We start from the raw sequence: 17,501 nt of genomic DNA on the forward strand, positions 1-17,501 counted from the left end.
TACATGGCCCCATTCATTCTGTCCTTAACACGGATCAGTCGTCCTGTCCCCTTGGCAGAAAAACAGCCCCATAGCATGATGTTTCCACCCCCATGCTTCACAGTAGGTATGGTGTTCTTGGGATGCAACTCAGTATTCTTCTTCCTCCAAACACGACGAGTTGAGTTTATACCAAAAAGTTCTACTTTGGTTTCATCTGACCACATGACATTCTCCCAATCCTCTGCTGTATCATCCATGTGCTCTCTGGCAAACTTCAGACGGGCCTGGACATGCACTGGCTTCAGCAGGAACACGTCTGGCACTGCGGGATTTGATTCCCTGCCGTTGTAGTGTGTTACTGATGGTGACCTTTGTTACTTTGGTCCCAGCTCTCTGCAGGTCATTCACCAGGTCCCCCCGTGTGGTTCTGGGATCTTTGCTCACCGTTCTCATGATCATTTTGACCCCACGGGATGAGAGCTTGCGTGGAGCCCCAGATCGAGGGAGATTATCAGTGGTCTTGTATGTCTTCCATTTTCTGATGATTGCTCCCACAGTTGATTTTTTCACACCAAGCTGCTTGCCTATTGTAGATTCACTCTTCCCAGTCTGGTGCAGGTCTACAATACTTTTCCTGGTGTCCTTCGAAAGCTCTTTGGTCTTGGCCACGGCGGAGTTTGGAGTCTGACTGTTTGAGGCTGTGGACAGGTGTCTTTTATACAGATGATGGGTTCAAACAGGTGCCATTCATACAGGTAACGAGTGGGGGACAGAAAAGCTTCTTACAGAAGACGTTACAGGTCTGTGAGAGCCAGAGATTTTCCTTGTTTGAGGTGACCAAATACTTATTTTCCACCCTGATTTACCAATAAATTCTTTACAAATCCTACCATGTGGATTCATGGATTTTTTTTTCACATTCTGTCTCTCACAGTTGAAGTGTACCTCTGGTGCAAATTACTGACCTCTGTCATTATTTTAGGTGGGGGAACTTGCACAATCGGTGGCTGACTAAATACTTTTTTGCCCCACTGTATAGGTTGTCATGCCCATTCCTCTGTAAAAGTTGAACTATTTTGGCTTTACTGGAGCAGACCGTGTAATGTATCGGACAGAGAAACCAGCATCCGACCTGTCAAAACATTAAACACAGACTTCTAGTTGTATACCTTGGCAGCCACTGTCTTCCTTGCAGTGGGATGTAACTCTTTATCTCCTGCTGTTTTCTTCAGAATCATTAAGAGTCGCTCTCGCCAGCGCAACTTCCAGCTGCTGATCATCACTCACGACGAGGACTTTGTGGAGCTGCTCGGGCGATCCAGCTACATTGAACATTTCTATCGTATCCGTAAGAACCAGGATCAGAACTCTGAAATCACAAAGTGCAGCATCAATTCCCTCTCATCCTATCTTCACTGAGCACTGAAGTGATTCGAAAAGCTGCTTTGGAAATGTAAACTAATGCTTTATCTCTTTGCTTTGATTTTATTTGGGCAAAGACCACGTTCAGGTTTGCTTTTCAGGAGGCATGAAGAAAACTCATTCGCACATCATTTGTTTAATAACTGACTATAATTTAACTGATATGCAAAGGCATGTTTGGTTGATAGTGTTTGTTTTTGAAGTCAGTCGTCAATAACCTTATATAAACATATTATAACCGTAATTATCCTTAAGAAACTGTTAGAAGAAGTGCCAAAACAAAAGCAATAGGCTTCTGTTAACATCAGAAATATTTAAGGACAAAAAGCTTGATTCTAATCCATGAAGAATTTGCTTGTTGTGCTGGAATCCAGCGTGAGGAAAAGAGCTGTTTGGATTTGTTTTGGGGGAAAAATAAAACTGCTAAAAACTGTCGAAACTTTTCTACATATTTATTGAAATACTGCTCTGACTAGTGACCAGCAGCCATCAGATGGCATTTTCAGCAACAGCACATGCTTTGCTTAAAAAAATAGGGGGAAATTACACATTGAAATTCATATATAGCTAAAAAAAAAAAAACAAAACCCTAAAGAACACATAAGTCACATATCAGATTGTGATGAATGGAATATTCAACTTGAAAATCTTAGCTGGTGTACATTTGTCATTAGCTGAGAATAAAATTACAGAACATTCAGTGGAAACCAAAGTTATTAACCTATTATCACACCAAAAATCAAAGGTAAGATTATTTAATTGCTGTAGATTTATTTCAGAGAAACACAGCGCCTTTATCTCAAAGTTGCTCATTGACCACAACTTAATCAAGAATTTTGTCACACAATTCGTACATTTTTTTTTCTTGCAATTGGCAAATGTGATAAGGCGTGGGCAAAGCAAGTATAAGTAATCTGTTATCTGCCAAGACTTCAGAACAAACTTGAATCTGACTACAGCCAAACAACCACTTCAAGGGCTTTTTTTGAGGACGCATCTTCTAAAGGTTTTCACTCTAAGTACAAGTATGGAAATGATGATGATGATGCTTGTGCTAGTGTCTGCTGCGCTGATGAGTCCATGTGCTGCAAATCCCGTCCGGAGTCTCAACCTAGACCATATCATTGACTTGGCTGACCAATACAATAAAACTATGTATGAGGTAAGGGCTCATCTCATAAGAACGAGTGTTTTTTTGACTCTTAGCTTGAACATTTTATAACGTTTTTGGTGCCTTGACTTGTTAAAAAACTTGAAAGTGTGTTAAAATTTTAAATGTTGACAAATATTTTTTCTATTTAATGTGGAAGAAGTTCTATGTTGAGGATGTGACACACTTGGTTAAATCTGGATGTGGGGTGAGAGGATCCTTTTCCATCTCTTTGAAACTGTGTTCCCTGTAGAGCATTCAGTTTTATTGGATTACATTTTTAAATGTCATTCATTTTAAACACGTCTGAAGTGAATATGTTCTCGCTCCTGTTGCATACAGAATAAGTTTTTCTGCAGAGTGCATGACATCCTGAAAAAGCATGACAGAACGGAGGATAAGAAGATTGTGAGAAACCTGGACGTGTTTTTAAAAGAAGGAAATGTAAGATATCTTTTTGCCAAATGAAAATGTCCCATCTATGTTACAAATATGTAAGGATTATGTACTAGTGGCATTTGCAATACAGTGAGCGAGATCATACTGAACCCAGGTGTTTTCTTATCTTTTAGGTGAACTGCACAGAAGAACTAATTAACGTGCCTCATGCAACAACCGAAAAGCCAATACCGTTTCTGCTGGAAAACCTTGCAAACTGCATTCGCCGGAGAAACTTCATGGGAATCTAAAAACAAAAATGCCTGATTAGCTTCGTGATCCGTGAACTGTCTGACATCTGGTAACGTCTTCAAATGTTTTTCATAGTCAGTTTGATACAGTTAAAGTACTGGATATTTATTTTCTGGTATAGTTTTCTCTTTTATGCAGTTTATTTGTTATTTAATAGCAACTACATTCAGTGCTTTCACAGGGACGTTTTTGGTTGAGTTATTTTTAAGCTGCATAAGTAAAAATGCATCCGTCGCTGGCATTAAACTTTACAACAGTTAAGGCAGCAACTGCACATTATTGTAAACTGCATATTTATATTTTATTTAAAACAAGTTCAGTTCACATTTTGATATGTTTGGATGTTTGTTGTAGTTCTTTCACTCCACATTGAAACAAGTGTTTACAGAACAAGAAGTCGTTTTTCTCACAAGCTGCATTTGTATGGAAATGCTTTGTACTTTATGTTAAGACAGTCAGCTTTAACAGACATTTTGATCCTGTTTTATTTTTATATTAAATTTTGATGACGCCTTACTTCTGACAAGCTGTCTCGTATTATTCAGTCCTTCAGTCCCTATTGTCTGAAAAGAGGACATACTTGTCAATATTTTCAGTTCAGTATCTTGACTTCTGATATAATTACTTTGCATGATTGGTTCAATGCTACACTCCCTGTAAGCCAGCTGTCTTCTGATTGGTAGCTCCTCCTACATAGAAGGTTTAGGAGTAGCTGGTTGTACTCACAGCCACAACTGTGTACCTTAGATTCATGTACCGTATTTTTCGGACTATAAGGCACACTTAAAATCCTTCAAGTTTTCTCAAAAATCATATGTAGTGTGCTTACTGACCTCAAACCAATTTTATGTGGTACAAGGCGCTTAAAAATCTGTCAAAAAATGTTTCAGTACAACTTTGGCAAGCTACGAAGCCGCACCACTTGATGGATTGTTGGAGCATTACGGCTACTGTAGTCAGGAGCCTCATGGAATAATCTGGGTCCAAAACTCCGTCCGCTTTAGGTCCCAAAGTCAGACAAATACTGCAGCATCACTGAGAGTTAAAAACTGTCTAAATGTTTTCATCTTTAATAAAATGAGTGTTGCTGCTTCACCAGGTGTAACAATTAAGTTTAACATCCAGGCATCCATGAAAACAGAATTTATTACATTTAATGGAGTAGGAAATTAGCAGGACGTTAGTTCACTAGTTTCTACCTAAACATGATATAGCATGTTCTGACTGAGAGATTGGCGGTCTGAAAAAATACGGTAAGCATATTCCTAAGAGAAACCACTCTTGTGTATATACAACTACCAGCCATTTTGTTAGGTACACCTGTTCAGCTACAGCATCATGTTGACCTTTGAATCAAACAGACTAGCAGCAGATTCTGCTTTTGACATCTAAGAACAGGAAACTCAGGCTACAGTCCACAGAGGCTCACCAAAATGAAACAAGGAGACTGGAAATCGATTTTTTTTTTTTTTGTTCTGATAACATTGAGACGGTGTTGTGTGGCAGGTGTTTTGTTGCCAGACTTTTTAACGCTTGTGGGGTGGCTCTAGCGCAAGAGACACCACAGATCATCTACTCATCTGCTGATCAGAGGATTGGTGGTTTGAGTCCTGGCTGCTTTGATCTGCATGGCAAATATGCTTATGCAAAATACTAACCTGCATCCATTGGAGCATTAATGTGTGCGATTGGTAGATGGAAAGCATTTAAGCATAGAAGAAAGTGCAGGTGTGAATGGGTGAATGAGGCATGTTGGATTAAGCACTTTGAATGTTCTGGGAGTAGAAAAGCAGAATCGGTCCATTTACCACTTCAAATCAAATCACTTGTATTGTCACATCACATGTGCAGGTACACTGGTACAGCACATGTAAGTGAAATTCTTGTGTGCAAGCTTCACAAGCAACAGAGGTGTGCAAAATACAATGACATAAGAACAAAGCAAAATATAAGAATGAGAATTCTAAGAACAAATATAAGAATGTCTGCGGTGTCTCTTGAGCTAGAGCCACCCCGCAAGCGTTCCCAAGTCTGGCAACAAAACACCTGCCACACAACACTGTCTGAATGTTATCAGACCAAAAAATCGATTTCCAGTCCCCTTGTTTCATTTTGGTGAGCCTCTGTGGACTGTAGACTGAGTTTCCTGTTCTTAGATGTCAAAAGCAGAATCTGCTGCTAGTCTGTTTGATTCAAAGGTCAACATGATGCTATAGCTGAACAGGTGTACCTAACAAAATGGCTGGTAGTTGCATATACACAAGGGTGGATTCTCGTAGGAATATGCTTACTGTATTTTTCAGACCATAAGGCGCATTAAGTGAAACAGAACAGCCAGATAAGTCAAACTTTGCTCAACTCATTCTCCTTACTTTCTCCATTTCCGTACCATTGATTCATTAATGTTGAATATGCATACCAAATATGTATATATACAAGTGTGTGTGTGTGTGTGTGTGTGTGTGTGTACATATGTATAAAATAAAATATACAATATACAAAGGTTAGCAGTGGATGCACTGCATTCAGCATGATATGGTGCATTTCCATCAGGATAATGCACCATATTACCTATAAATCTCTCCTTGGGCTGGTTCCCTCTTATTTATGTGTTTATATGTGTAAAAACCACAACCAGTACAGCCTTAATTTTCACAATATCTGTCCCAAAAATCAGAACAGAATTGGGGGAAAGGGCATTTAAATACGCTGCCCCTGCTTCCTGGAATAATCTGCAGAAGGAACTAAAATTATTAGAATTGGTTACCTTGGGGGAGTTTAAGTCCATCTTAAAGGAACGAGGGAATAACTCTTTTACTCAGTGTGATTGTTTTTAATATCGCTCTTAATTTGATCTGTTATTGTATATTTTTCACATGTTCGTACGGGGATATTGTATTTGTTTTAAATGTTATATACTTATGAGGTACATGCATTTTTGACTTTTGTTGCCATGATGCCAGGTCTCTCTTTTTTTAATCTCAATGAGATTTTTACGTGGATAGATAAAGGACTAATAAAAAAAAAATAGTGATCATAAATCACGAAGCTCAAATCATCTCAGACTTGTTTCTTGGTAAGAAAATTAGGGCAAAACTGCAGATTACAGTTACTGTTTGACCAAACGATTGAGGAAACGGCTAAAACATCAGATGTTCATGAATTAAATAATCAAGTCGAAAAATGTTTACTGCCAAACTCTGTGTAATCTGTACAGTAGAAACGGATGAAATAGTAATCAGTCTAAACAAAAACCAGCACCTGTATGAGGGCGGGATTGAAAACCACATCAGAAATCAAACTTCAGACTAGTCAAGTCTTCTCAACTTTATGAGAATATTTTCAAGTAACCATTGTAAATAGATGTCTGTTGTTGTTTTCTTCTTCTCCTTTTTTGTAATGCAGCCCACCGTATAGACTCATTTCAGAGAAACTGTTCTCCTTTCTCAAGCTGCGTATTGACCACAACTTAATCATGAGTCTTATCTCTCCATCGCTGCAGACTGCATTTGGGGTTTTTTTTGTAATTGACAATTGTGGTGAAGGCGTGGGCAAAGCAAGTATAAATAATCTGTTCATCAGCCAAGACCTCACAGCAACCTGCAAGCTGACAATTGAGCAGAAATACTTTAAAGGCTTTTCAGCTTTTCAGCCAACTAATAACAAGTATGGAGATGATGACGTTTGTGCTGGTGTCTACTGTGGCCCTGCTTATCAGTCCATGTGCTGCAAATCCCATCTACAATATGAACTTAAACAATATCATTGACCTTGTTCAAGAATACAGTAAAACTTTGAATGAGGTAAGACCGTATCTTATACATTTAACTGCCTCTTAGCATTCATAGACCTTTTTGTTGTTCTTGTTGTTAGTTTACTTTTATTTTTTCTGCTTTGTTCAAGTTTTTAAAACTTGATTGTGACAATTTGTCTCTCCAACGTTGCAGAGTATCTATGTGGAGGATGTGACACACTTGGTTGAATCTGGATGTGGGGTGAGAAGACTACTTTTCATGTCTTTGAAACAGTTTGCAAGCTTTCCATTCAGGTTTCTTTTTTGAGAGACTGCAATAAGAACAGTGATCTCTTTTTAACATTTTAATTGTGTTTATTTGTAACGCTAATACTTGTTTATGTTTCATACAGAATAATTTCACCTGCAAAGTGCACGAGATCCTGGAAAACCATGCCACAAAGCAGCAGAAATATAAAGAGAAGGAGATTGTGAGAAACTTGGAAGTGTTTATTAACGGCACAAATGTAAGATATCTTCTCTGACATATTTCCTATATAAGGTATACATCAAATCTGTGTTACGCACCTTTAGAGACAATGTACTAAATCTACCTGTTGTGTCTTTGGTGAGACAAAGAATCTGCAAAACAATAAAACATATTGTACTGAGCTCAGCTGATTTCTTGTCATTCAGGTGAACTGCACTGAAGTACTGAAGACTGTGCCGAAGGCAAGAACTGAAAAGCCAATACCGGCTTTGCTGGAAAACCTCAAGATATGCATTCAGAAGAGAAACTTCAGTGGAAAATAAAAACACGCCTGGATACCTTCCAGATCTGTGGACTGTCTGTCATAATGCTTCCAAGTCATTTTCTTTGTTCTTTTTTTTTTTTCTTTTTGTAATTTATCACAATTCAAGCATTGGATATTTATTTCATTCTATAGTTTAAGACAGTATTTTTCTTCCTTTTTATGCAGTTGATGTTATTTAATAGTAGCTATATTCGGTACATTAGCAAAGACATATCTGACTGAGCTGTGTTTAATTGCATTTTTAAAAATGTATGTGTAGCTGTCGTCAAACAGCACAACAGATCAACTTGACATGTTATTGTACAACTGCGTATTTATTTTTTATTTAAGTTAAGGATTTTTAATATATTTGTATTACATATTTATTGCAATTGTCTCACATTGCATTGAACCAAGTGTTTACAGAACAATAATAAATCACTTTTATCCACAAGTCCCAGTTTGTATGGAAATGCTTTGGGCTTTATAGCAAGACAATTAACTTTTACACACATTTGGCTGTTAAGATCACATTTTGATGATGGCGTCATTTGTGGCTCAGTATTTTAGTTCTTGGCTTCTGTTAGCATAACTTTGCATGATTCATTTATACTGACCGAGCTGCAGACTCTCAGTCCATCCACTGTCTGAAATTAGCCTTTTGCTTGAAAACTACACTCCCTAAGCTACTTTTCTCATTGGTTGCTCATCCCTAACGGAAGGTTTAACCTGCAGGTGGGTGGAGCTGCTGTACTGACTGACAGAGCTGTGTACCTGAGATAACAATATTAAGGATACCACCACCTCTCAGTCTAACATTGTGTGTATGCATATACACTTACTGGCCACTTTTGTATGTATATCTCTTCTACTGCTCATTAACAAAAAATATCTAAGCAGTTAATCACATGGCGGAAAGCAAATATTTATACATGTAGCCATGGTAATGATGCCCTGCTAAAGTTTAAACACAGCATCAGAATCAGGACCACAAGTGATTTAAGTCACTTTGAGCGTGACAAGTTTCTTGGTTCCAGATGAGTATTTCATTAACTGCTGATCTACTGGGATTTACCCACACAACAATCTAAGGTTTACAGAGAATGAACCGAAAAAGTAAAACCGAATTATCTGTGTGAAAATACTTTCATGATAGCAGAGATCAGGGGAGAATGGCCAGACTGCTTTAAGCCAGGGGTGGGCAACTCCATGCCTCGAGGGCAGGTGTCCTGCAGGTTTTAGATCTCACCCTGGGTCAACACACCTGAATCAAATGATTAGATCATTACCAGGCCTGTGGAGAACTAAAGGACATGTTGAGGAGGTAATTTAGCCATTTGAATCAGCTATGTTGGATCAAGAACACTTCTAAAATCTGCAGGACACCAGCCCTCGAGGCATGGAGTTGCCCACCCCTGCTTTAAGCTAATAGGAAGAACACTCTAAGTCAAATAGCCAATTGTTAGATTGATCGTATGCAGAAGAGCATCTCTGAATGCACAACACATCTTATACTGTAGCCCAATTGCACTGAACTTCGACGCAGAAAGGGTACATCCTCAGAAGACACATAAGGTGCCACTCCTGTTTGCTAAGAATAACATAGTGAGGCTACAGTTTACAATTCTACAATAGAAACATTTAAATCATCGCCAAGTATGTTGAGTCTCGATTTCTGCTGCAATATTTAGATGGTAGAACCAGAATTTAGTATAACAACATTGAAGTAAGAATCCATCCAAGGGATTAAGGAAACATTTAATTAACGTATCAGATTGTGAATGAAATACTCAAGTCAAAAATCTTCACTACCATTCACTGTAATTTGTACAGTAGGAAATGATGTAACAATTTTCAGTGGAAACCAAAATCATCGGCCCTTTGGCCAGATTTAAAATCGCACCGCAAATCGAAGTTAAGATTGGTTGAGTCTTCCCCCATTTTTTTCAGCAGTATACTTCCAAGAAATCACTTTGCGTGGATCACAGTCTGTAATGAAGTTTCTTTTGAAAGTACCATTTTTTTTTTTATCTTTTCTGTAATGCAACCAAGTCTGGTTATTCTGAGAAAATAGTTTCTTTTCTGCTCATTGACCACAAACTAATCATGGATCTTATCGCCAAGGCGCTGCAGACTGCTTTTTGGTTTTTTTGTAATTGGCAAACGTAATGAAGGCGTAGACAGAGCAGGTATAAATAATCTGCTCTCAGCCAGCACTTCACAACAACTTCAAGGACTTCTGGTTTTCAACAAACGAACAACAAGTATGGAGATGATGATGTTTGTGCTGGTGTCTGCTGTGGCCATGCTGATCAATCCATATGCTGCAAATCCCGTCAGTAACGACAACCTAAACCGTATCATTGACCTGACTGAGAAATACAACAGAGATCTGAATGAGGTAAGGGTTCATCGTATAAGCAAAATTGTTTGAGTGACACTTAGCTTGAAATTTTTGTAACATTTTTTTGGTGCCCTAACTTGTTAAAACCTTTAAAAAGTGTTTGCAATGTTCAGTTACAAATATTTTTTCTATTAAATTTTTTGGTGCCTTATCTGATTCAATATGTTAAAAGTGTTACCTGACAAAGTAATTTTTTCTTGGATCTTACAGAGGTTCTTTGTGGAGGATGTGTCTGACCTGGCTGACAATGGATGTGGGGTGAGGAGACATTTTTTCATGTCTTTGAAACAATGTTCCTTTTAATTCATTCAGTTTTCTTGAATTGTTCTGCTGATTGGAAGTTTGAGTTGTCTTTTTTTTTTTTTTTTTTACAAACTGCAGAAAAAACACTAGCCAACTTATATAATTGTAAATGCATGTGTTTTTAAAAGCTTATAAATCCGTCCTTGTGTTCCGTACAGAATAACTTCTTCTGCAAAGTGAATGACATCCTACAAAAGCATGCCAAAAATGACAACGAGAAAGAAATTGTGAGAAACCTGGAAATATTCATTAAGAAATCACATGTAAGTTATCTATTTTGACACATCTCTAACTTAAGAACAACAAATCTGTGTAGTCTGTGAAGGTTCTCAGTCATCCAGGTCATCATAGTCTAAGGAGCTTGGAAAGAAAAGCGTCAGTCTGTGTTGTAAATATTTAGAGACAATGTGCTAATCTCACTTTAGGTAGACAAATACATCTGCAAAACTGAGCATATATACTGAACACAGATTCTTGTCTTTCAGATGGACTGCGAAGAAGTACTAAAGAAAGTACGGCCGTCAGAAAAAGAACAGCCACTACCTGATTTGCTGGGAAACCTCACCAAATGTATTCAGAGAAGAAATTTCATGGGAAACGTAACACAAGCTGCCTGAATACCTTCAAGATCGTTGAACTGGTTAACATGATAATTCTTTTAAGTGTATTTCAAAAGTCATGGGTTTTCATAATTCAAGCATTTTTTTCATATTTTAGTTTTTTTTATATAGTTTGGTAAGTTATTACTGATTTTTCTCTGTCTTTTTTAATGCAGTTTTTATTATTTATTAATACTAAATTCAGTACAGCTCAAAGATTTTGTTTGGTTGAACTATGTTTAAACTGCAAAAGCAGAAATATATCTGTAGCTGTCTTTGATCATTACAAAGTTTAAGAAAGCAACTTAATGTGTTTTTGTACAACTGCAAATTAGCTTCTTTTTTTAAGTAAAAGTAATTCTGGTTGTTGTAATATATTTGTGTGATATTTTTATTGTAACTCTCTCACACCGCATTGTAACAAGTGTTTACAGAACAATAAATCACACTTGCCCAGAAGTGGAATTTGTGTGGAAATGCTTTGTGTCAATCTACTGTAAGAAACATTTCATTTTCTTTATTTTAAACCTGAATTTTTATAAAACTGAACCTTTCGCAGACCATTTCATGTCATTCTGCCCTTTCAACATCTTAATAGGGAGATATTATATTCATTTGCAGCAGTTCTTGGTCTCTGTCAGAGTTCCCCATGCCATCCATGCTCTGGAGTGAACCTTTGGCTTTGATACTGCATGCATTTCAAGTCAGCTTCCTTGTGATTGGCAGTCCAATCAAAACAACCACAAGCTCCACCCAAAGCAGGTGGGTGGAGCTGCTAACTCACAGCCACAGCTGTGACATCCCACAGCTCTGTAAATAGAAAAGAACTCGCAAACTGAGCATTCATAGTGGTTTGAAGCTTTCAGTATCACGTATATATAAACTTTCCTCATAATTTGAAAATATGGCTAGGTTTAATATGTAACAGTATTAATATTAATCAGTATCCATGATACACAACGTTCGATAATGTGTCATGCGCAAAAGCATCAGCTCTAAAAGCCGTGCTTAGAGAGTGCTTTGTAGTGAATCAGAAGAGTCGATTCTCATTGAGCAAGAGCCACCTCCTCACTTAATTTCCTTTCACTGCTCAGCTCTCACACAGTGGCTCAGCTATGCTCCAGTTCCTCCATATTGTGGCCAATCACATGCGAGGATATAGGATAATATCATTATGTGAAAAACAGAGAGGGTGAGATACGCGACAGTCAAGTGGAGCGTGCGTCTGTCCTCTCAGTAAGTGAGTGAGACAGTAGACAGGGGTGAGAAGGGCTGTGCAGGTGCATCGCAAAAACACATAAATATGCCTGACACCCATAAACGAAGCAGCATCTGGCTGCAGTATAAAGACTTTTTTTTTTGTCTCGGTCTCTGTCTTGTCTCGACTTTATCTTTGTCTTGACTCGGTCTGTCTTGGTCTTGTCTTGGTCTCGATGCCCTCTGGTCTTGGTATTGCCCTGGTCTTGGTTTAGGCGGTCTTGACTATAAGTCTAACAAACACACACAAAGAACAAAACAAAAACTCAGTCACAATTAAAAGCTAGTGATTAAAAATGTGTTTTCAGACGGATCAGATCCTAATTTGAAGAGACACTATTACAAAGTTTGGGAGCAGAAATTGCAAAGGCCTGGTCTCCACTGTTTTTTTAGCCTGCTTCAAGGGACAACTAGAAGCAACTTATCAGCTGACCTATTTGGAATAGTTTTAGTTAAAAGAGCAGAGAGGTCTGATGGAGCTAATCCATTTAGAGACTTAAAAACAAACAGTAAAATCTTAAAATCATTTCTACTGTACTGTAAAGTACTGGAAGCCACTGTAAATGAGCCAAGACTGGGGAAATATGGTCATGTTTACGAGTGCCTGTCAAGTGTCGGGCTGTAGCATTCTGAACAAGCTGAAGACGAGAGAGCAGAGCCTGGCTGATACCAAAATAAAGACTTTTACAGGAGTCAAGCCTGGATGAAATGAATGCATGAATTACTTTCTCGAAGTGGGCAGATGACAAAATGTTCTTAATTTTTGCAAAGGCCCTGAGCTGGAAGAAGCTGGCTTTTACAACAGAATTTATTTGTTTCTCAAATCAAAAATTGCTATTAAAGAACACTACCAGATTTTTTGCAATGGGAGTTCTAGACTTTTCCAGAGGCCCAAGGTCACCCTTATATGGTGGCCCTGAGAACCCAAAACATGGGAGGTGTGTTTTATCATGATTCATATAAAACTGATGACGGATTTTTAGGCTAATAGTTAGGCTAACAAACTTACCTCTCACCTTTTCTTTCCTCACAAAACTGATAGATCCTCCACTTCTTTTAAGAGTCTCCCAGCGCAATTCTTAGCATATTTTGGTTCCTGCAACTGGTCCGACGGGTTGTCTCCACAGAAACACTTTCCTTGTGCTTTTGGAAATATGTTTTTTCCTATTTCTGTTTTCGTTTTTCCTAGTTCCGTAGTCATTTTTCCTATTTCTGTTTAGTTTTTTCCTTTTTCCGTTGTCGTTTTTCCTATTTCTGTTGCATTTTGTGTGCTTTTGCAGCGTTTTTCTTATTGCTGGTGTTTTCTTAAATTGCAGTTCGTTTGGTCTTTCAGGGCCACCGTACCCTTAAAAGAAAAATAAGGGTTAGAAGGTCCAAATAGTACAATCTCAGTTTTTTGATCGTTTATATTCAAAAAATTGAAAGCAAACCATGAATTAATGTCATCAAAGAAGTCTAGCAAAACTTTTAGAGAGTCTGTAGAATTCTTTTAAGAGGAAAGTAGATTTGAGGATTATCGGCAGTGAAATAAGATTCCATCTTTCCTGAAAATAGAGCCCAATGGGAGCATGTAAAGAGAAAAGAGGACTAGGCCAAGGATAGATCCTTGAGGGACCCCACATGTAAGGGGTGTAGATGTGGATGAAAAGCCACCGAACCTGACAGAAAAACGTCTATCAGTTATATATATATATAATCACCAGCATTTTGTCAGGTACACAACTGCAACAAGATGTTGAACCTTGAATCAAATTGAGTACAGTAGCAGAAGACTGCACCAGGTCACACTCCTGACATCTCGGAACACGAAACTGAAGCTGCAGATCATGCAGGCTCACCAAAGTTGGGAAATAGAGGATGTGAACAATGTGGTTTGGTCTGATGATTTAGTTTCTGCTGTGACATTCAGACAGTAGCTTCAGAATTTGGTGTAAATGACATTAAAGCATGGATCCATGCTGCCGTGTATGAACGCTCTAGGCTGCTGGCGGTGGTGATGCAATGTGAGTGATATTTTCTTGGCACACTTTGTACTAGTGGTGGGCGGTTCGATCCAAATATCGATTGTATCGATACCAAGTCGGCATCGATATCGGATCAATACTAGCCTGGTGAGATTGATTCTTTACTTTAAGTTCCGCTCTTGTTTGCAGTGCTGTGGTTTGGGAAAAGACGAAACAGCCAGGTCGCCGGACTCGCCGCTCCTGTGTCAGCACAGAGCAGGCACACTTTACTCCCCCTCCTCCTCTTGTGTTTAGATGTTGCGCCATCATGTGACGTGACTCAGATGCTTTGGGGGTTGTTAAATTGTTTACATATTATTTATATTTTCACCAGTTGTTTTTTTGTTGAGAATTTTAGATGTCATTTTTGTGTTACAGTTTCTCAACAGTACTTGTTTGTTTTAATTTGTTTACTGGTTTGCGTGCACTTTTCATTTTAGGTTTTGTCAAAAAAAATTGATAATATTGGTTTTCTATAAGTATTTTCTATTTAATTATAAATTTTGTCCTAATTATGTCCTAGGTTTTAACTATTTCATACTAAAAAAGGAAACATCATAAAAAAAACTTAAGTTCATGAAAATTAATTGAGATTTAGCAATTCAATGGTGCATCCACCTTATTTATTGAAAAGTATCAGTATCGGCGATACTGGCCTGTATTTACTTGGTATTGAATCGATACCAAAATATGCAATGTCGCACACCACTACTTTGTACTAACTGAGCATCATTAAATCATAAAAGCCTGATTGAGTATTGTTGCTGTTCATGTCCATTTCTCCCTGTAGGATCACAGTGTACCCATCTTCTGATGTCTGCCTCCAGCAGGACAAGGGAACATGTCTCACAGCTCAAATCATCTCAGACTGGTTTCTTGAACATGAAAGTGAGGCAAAATTGCCAGTTACACTCAATATATGCTCACAAAGTTAACAACAAACAAACACTTCAAACATCTGATTTTGCTGAATGAAATATTCTTGTTGGAAATCTTTAGTGCCATATTCTGCGTAATTTGTTGAGTAAAAAATGACGTGACAACAGTCAGTGGAAACCAAAAAAAATCAGCCCATTAATTCAAACATAAGATTGTTCAAGTCTTCCCTTAATTTCTTTGAACAGTACATTTCCAGGTAACCACTTCGAGTGGATGACAATCTGTTAATAAGTTGCTTTTTCATTTTTTTTAATTCAGAGAAACACTTGCTTTTCTGCTTACTGGCCATAACATCCTCATGTCCCTTATCTGACATTCACCTCAGATTGTATCTAGGCTGTTTTTTGTAACCAACAATTAGGGCGAAGGCATGGGCAAAGCAAGTATAAATAATCTGTTCTCATCTAAGACCTCACAACAACCTGCCAGTTGACATCTGAGCAACAGAAACACTTTAAGGGCTTCTGCTTGAAGACACGTCTTCTAGAGGTTTTCAGCCAACAATCAACAAGTGTGGAGATGACGATGCTCATGCTGGTGTCTGCTGTGGCCATGCTGATCAGTCCATGTGCTGCAAATCCTGTCCGTAATCTTACTCTCAGCGATAGTCTTAACAGTATCATTGACCTTGTTGAACAATACAGTGAAAATCTCACTAAGGTAGGAGCTCATCTTATAAGCACAACTGTTTTCTGGACTCCTAACACTCATAGAGCTTTTTGTTGTTGTTGTTGTTAGTTAACTCGTGTTTTTTCTGCTTTGTTCACGTTTTTGGTGCATAAAACTTGTTTGTGACAATTTGTCTCACCAATGTTGCAGAGTTTCTATGTGGAGGATGTGACACATTTGGTTGAATCTGGATGTGGGGTGAGAAAACTTCTTGTCTTTGAAACAGTTTGCAAGTTTTCCATTCAGGTTTTTTTTTTTGAGAGACTACAACAAGAACAGTGGTCTCTTTTTTACATTTTATTTATGTTTATTTGTAAAGCTTAGTTTACTTATTTATGCTTCATACAGAATAACTTCTTCTGCAAAGTGCATGACATCCTACAAAAGCATCCCAAAAATGACGAAGAGAAAGATATTTTGAGAAACCTGGAAATATTCATTAAGAAATCACATGTAAGTTTTTTTTGGGTTTTCTCAGATGTAAGTTATCTTTTTTGACACATCTCCAACTTAAGAACAACAAATCTGTGTAGTCTGTGAAGGTTCTCAGTCAACCATGATCATAGTTTAAGGAGCTTGGAAAGAAATGCGTCAATCTGTGTTGTAAATATTTAGAGACAATGTGCTAATCTCACTTTAGGTAGACAAATGCATCTGCAAAACTGAGCATATATACTGAACACAGATTCCTGTCTTTCAGATAAACTGCAAAGAAGTACTCAAGAAAGTACGGCCGTCAGACAAAGAACAGCTACTACCTGATTTGCTGGGAAACCTCACCAAATGTATTCAGAGAAGAAATGTCATGGGAAACGTAACACAAGCTGCCTGAATACCTTCAAGATCATTGAACTGGCTAACGTGATAACTCTTTTAAGTGTATTTCAAAGGTCATGGGTTTTCATAATTTAAGATTTTTTTCATATTCTAGTTGTCAGACAAAGAACAGCTACTACCTGATTTGCTGGAAAACCTCACCAAATGTATTCTAAGGAGGTCTAATCCATTTGAAATGGATTCCACAGACAAGTCTTTTTCAGACTCATTTATTCATGACGGAAACTTGGATTCGTCCCGGTGAGTCTTTCCCTTTCTCAGAGCTCCTTCCTGTGAATTGTGCCTTTTTTAGCTCACCGAGACCTTCGGGCAGGGGTGGAGGACTGGCAGTGGTCTTTAGGAATAAATTCCGAGTACAGCACCTGCCTTCCCCTATGTTCCCTAGCTTTGAAGCTCAGCTGCTGGAACTTGCTGGTCCCCCCTTGACTCTCTGTGTTGTGATTTACCGTCCCCCAAAATATAATAAGACTTTCATTAACGACTTCGGTGACTTTTTAGCATCTCTTTATCTAAATTATGATCATGTTCTTATCACTGGTGATTTTAACATTCACATTTGTTGTAAAGATGATGTGTTTGCCAAGGATTTTCTAGACTTAGTTGACTCTTTTAATCTTATCCAGTGGGTTAATGCACCTACCCACCTTAAAGGACATACCCTTGATTTGATTTTTTCTTATGGACTGGACATTTGTATCAGGGACATCAGCAACATTGGA

At 38.1% G+C, this 17,501-nt stretch overlaps 5 protein-coding genes across 6 annotated transcripts in view; all 5 read left to right on the forward strand.

Moving 5' to 3' along the window:
- Positions 1-1,535, forward strand: part of rad50 (RAD50 homolog, double strand break repair protein) — a 33,903-nt gene extending 32,368 nt beyond the window's left edge. For both annotated transcript variants that reach the window (XM_086309166.1, XM_086309165.1), the window contains exon 28: positions 1,215-1,535. In XM_086309166.1, the coding sequence (XP_086165292.1) occupies positions 1,215-1,401 (187 nt within the window). In that variant the 3' untranslated portion in view covers positions 1,402-1,535. The remainder of the gene's footprint in view (positions 1-1,214) is intronic.
- A 139-nt stretch (positions 1,536-1,674) lies between these two features.
- Positions 1,675-3,760, forward strand: LOC147320912 (uncharacterized). Its single transcript, XM_086309167.1, has 4 exons — positions 1,675-2,566; positions 2,715-2,762; positions 2,897-2,998; positions 3,127-3,760. Exons 1-4 carry the CDS (start codon positions 2,432-2,434, stop codon positions 3,241-3,243), a joined length of 402 nt encoding a protein of 133 aa, XP_086165293.1. The 5' UTR covers positions 1,675-2,431; the 3' UTR covers positions 3,244-3,760.
- Positions 3,761-5,465: 1,705 nt separating this feature from the next.
- On the forward strand, positions 5,466-9,085 carry LOC147320913 (uncharacterized). The gene is made up of 4 exons (XM_086309169.1): positions 5,466-7,047; positions 7,192-7,239; positions 7,391-7,504; positions 7,674-9,085. Exons 1-4 carry the CDS (start codon positions 6,913-6,915, stop codon positions 7,788-7,790), a joined length of 414 nt encoding a protein of 137 aa, XP_086165295.1. The 5' UTR covers positions 5,466-6,912; the 3' UTR covers positions 7,791-9,085.
- Positions 9,086-9,291: 206 nt separating this feature from the next.
- LOC147320914 (uncharacterized) lies at positions 9,292-11,508 on the forward strand. The gene is made up of 4 exons (XM_086309168.1): positions 9,292-10,172; positions 10,386-10,433; positions 10,637-10,741; positions 10,964-11,508. Exons 1-4 carry the CDS (start codon positions 10,038-10,040, stop codon positions 11,093-11,095), a joined length of 420 nt encoding a protein of 139 aa, XP_086165294.1. The 5' UTR covers positions 9,292-10,037; the 3' UTR covers positions 11,096-11,508.
- A 160-nt stretch (positions 11,509-11,668) lies between these two features.
- On the forward strand, positions 11,669-16,800 carry LOC147320915 (uncharacterized). Its single transcript, XM_086307368.1, has 4 exons — positions 11,669-15,990; positions 16,096-16,143; positions 16,294-16,398; positions 16,646-16,800. The coding sequence occupies exons 1-4, from the start codon at positions 15,796-15,798 to the stop codon at positions 16,775-16,777; spliced, it is 480 nt and encodes a 159-aa protein (XP_086163494.1). The 5' UTR covers positions 11,669-15,795; the 3' UTR covers positions 16,778-16,800.
- The last annotated feature ends 701 nt before the right edge of the window (positions 16,801-17,501 follow it).

This window comes from Aulonocara sp. 'chitande type north' Nkhata Bay, linkage group LG10, assembly GCF_057382095.1.
Source record: "Aulonocara sp. 'chitande type north' Nkhata Bay isolate Kocher_YH1m ecotype deep benthic linkage group LG10, A_spYH_male_GT1.1, whole genome shotgun sequence".
NCBI lineage: Eukaryota > Metazoa > Chordata > Actinopteri > Cichliformes > Cichlidae > Aulonocara > Aulonocara sp. 'chitande type north' Nkhata Bay.

What these genes read in the sequence shown, in the direction of transcription:
- LOC147320913 (XM_086309169.1), top strand. Translation starts at nt 6,913, where the DNA reads ATGGAGATGATGACGTTTGTGCTGGTGTCTACTGTGGCCCTGCTTATC. An exon ending in TGGTTGAATCTGGATGTGGG is followed by an intron (nt 7,240 to 7,390) that starts GTGAGAAGACTA and finishes TGTTTCATACAG; the next exon opens with AATAATTTCACCTGCAAAGT. An exon ending in TGTTTATTAACGGCACAAAT is followed by an intron (nt 7,505 to 7,673) that starts GTAAGATATCTT and finishes CTTGTCATTCAG; the next exon opens with GTGAACTGCACTGAAGTACT.
- LOC147320912 (XM_086309167.1), top strand. Translation starts at nt 2,432, where the DNA reads ATGGAAATGATGATGATGATGCTTGTGCTAGTGTCTGCTGCGCTGATG. An exon ending in ACAATAAAACTATGTATGAG is followed by an intron (nt 2,567 to 2,714) that starts GTAAGGGCTCAT and finishes TTAATGTGGAAG; the next exon opens with AAGTTCTATGTTGAGGATGT. An exon ending in TGTTTTTAAAAGAAGGAAAT is followed by an intron (nt 2,999 to 3,126) that starts GTAAGATATCTT and finishes CTTATCTTTTAG; the next exon opens with GTGAACTGCACAGAAGAACT.
- LOC147320914 (XM_086309168.1), top strand. Translation starts at nt 10,038, where the DNA reads ATGGAGATGATGATGTTTGTGCTGGTGTCTGCTGTGGCCATGCTGATC. An exon ending in ACAACAGAGATCTGAATGAG is followed by an intron (nt 10,173 to 10,385) that starts GTAAGGGTTCAT and finishes TGGATCTTACAG; the next exon opens with AGGTTCTTTGTGGAGGATGT. An exon ending in TATTCATTAAGAAATCACAT is followed by an intron (nt 10,742 to 10,963) that starts GTAAGTTATCTA and finishes CTTGTCTTTCAG; the next exon opens with ATGGACTGCGAAGAAGTACT.
- LOC147320915 (XM_086307368.1), top strand. Translation starts at nt 15,796, where the DNA reads ATGACGATGCTCATGCTGGTGTCTGCTGTGGCCATGCTGATCAGTCCA. An exon ending in GGACTCCTAACACTCATAGA is followed by an intron (nt 15,991 to 16,095) that starts GCTTTTTGTTGT and finishes CCAATGTTGCAG; the next exon opens with AGTTTCTATGTGGAGGATGT. An exon ending in TGGTTGAATCTGGATGTGGG is followed by an intron (nt 16,144 to 16,293) that starts GTGAGAAAACTT and finishes TGCTTCATACAG; the next exon opens with AATAACTTCTTCTGCAAAGT.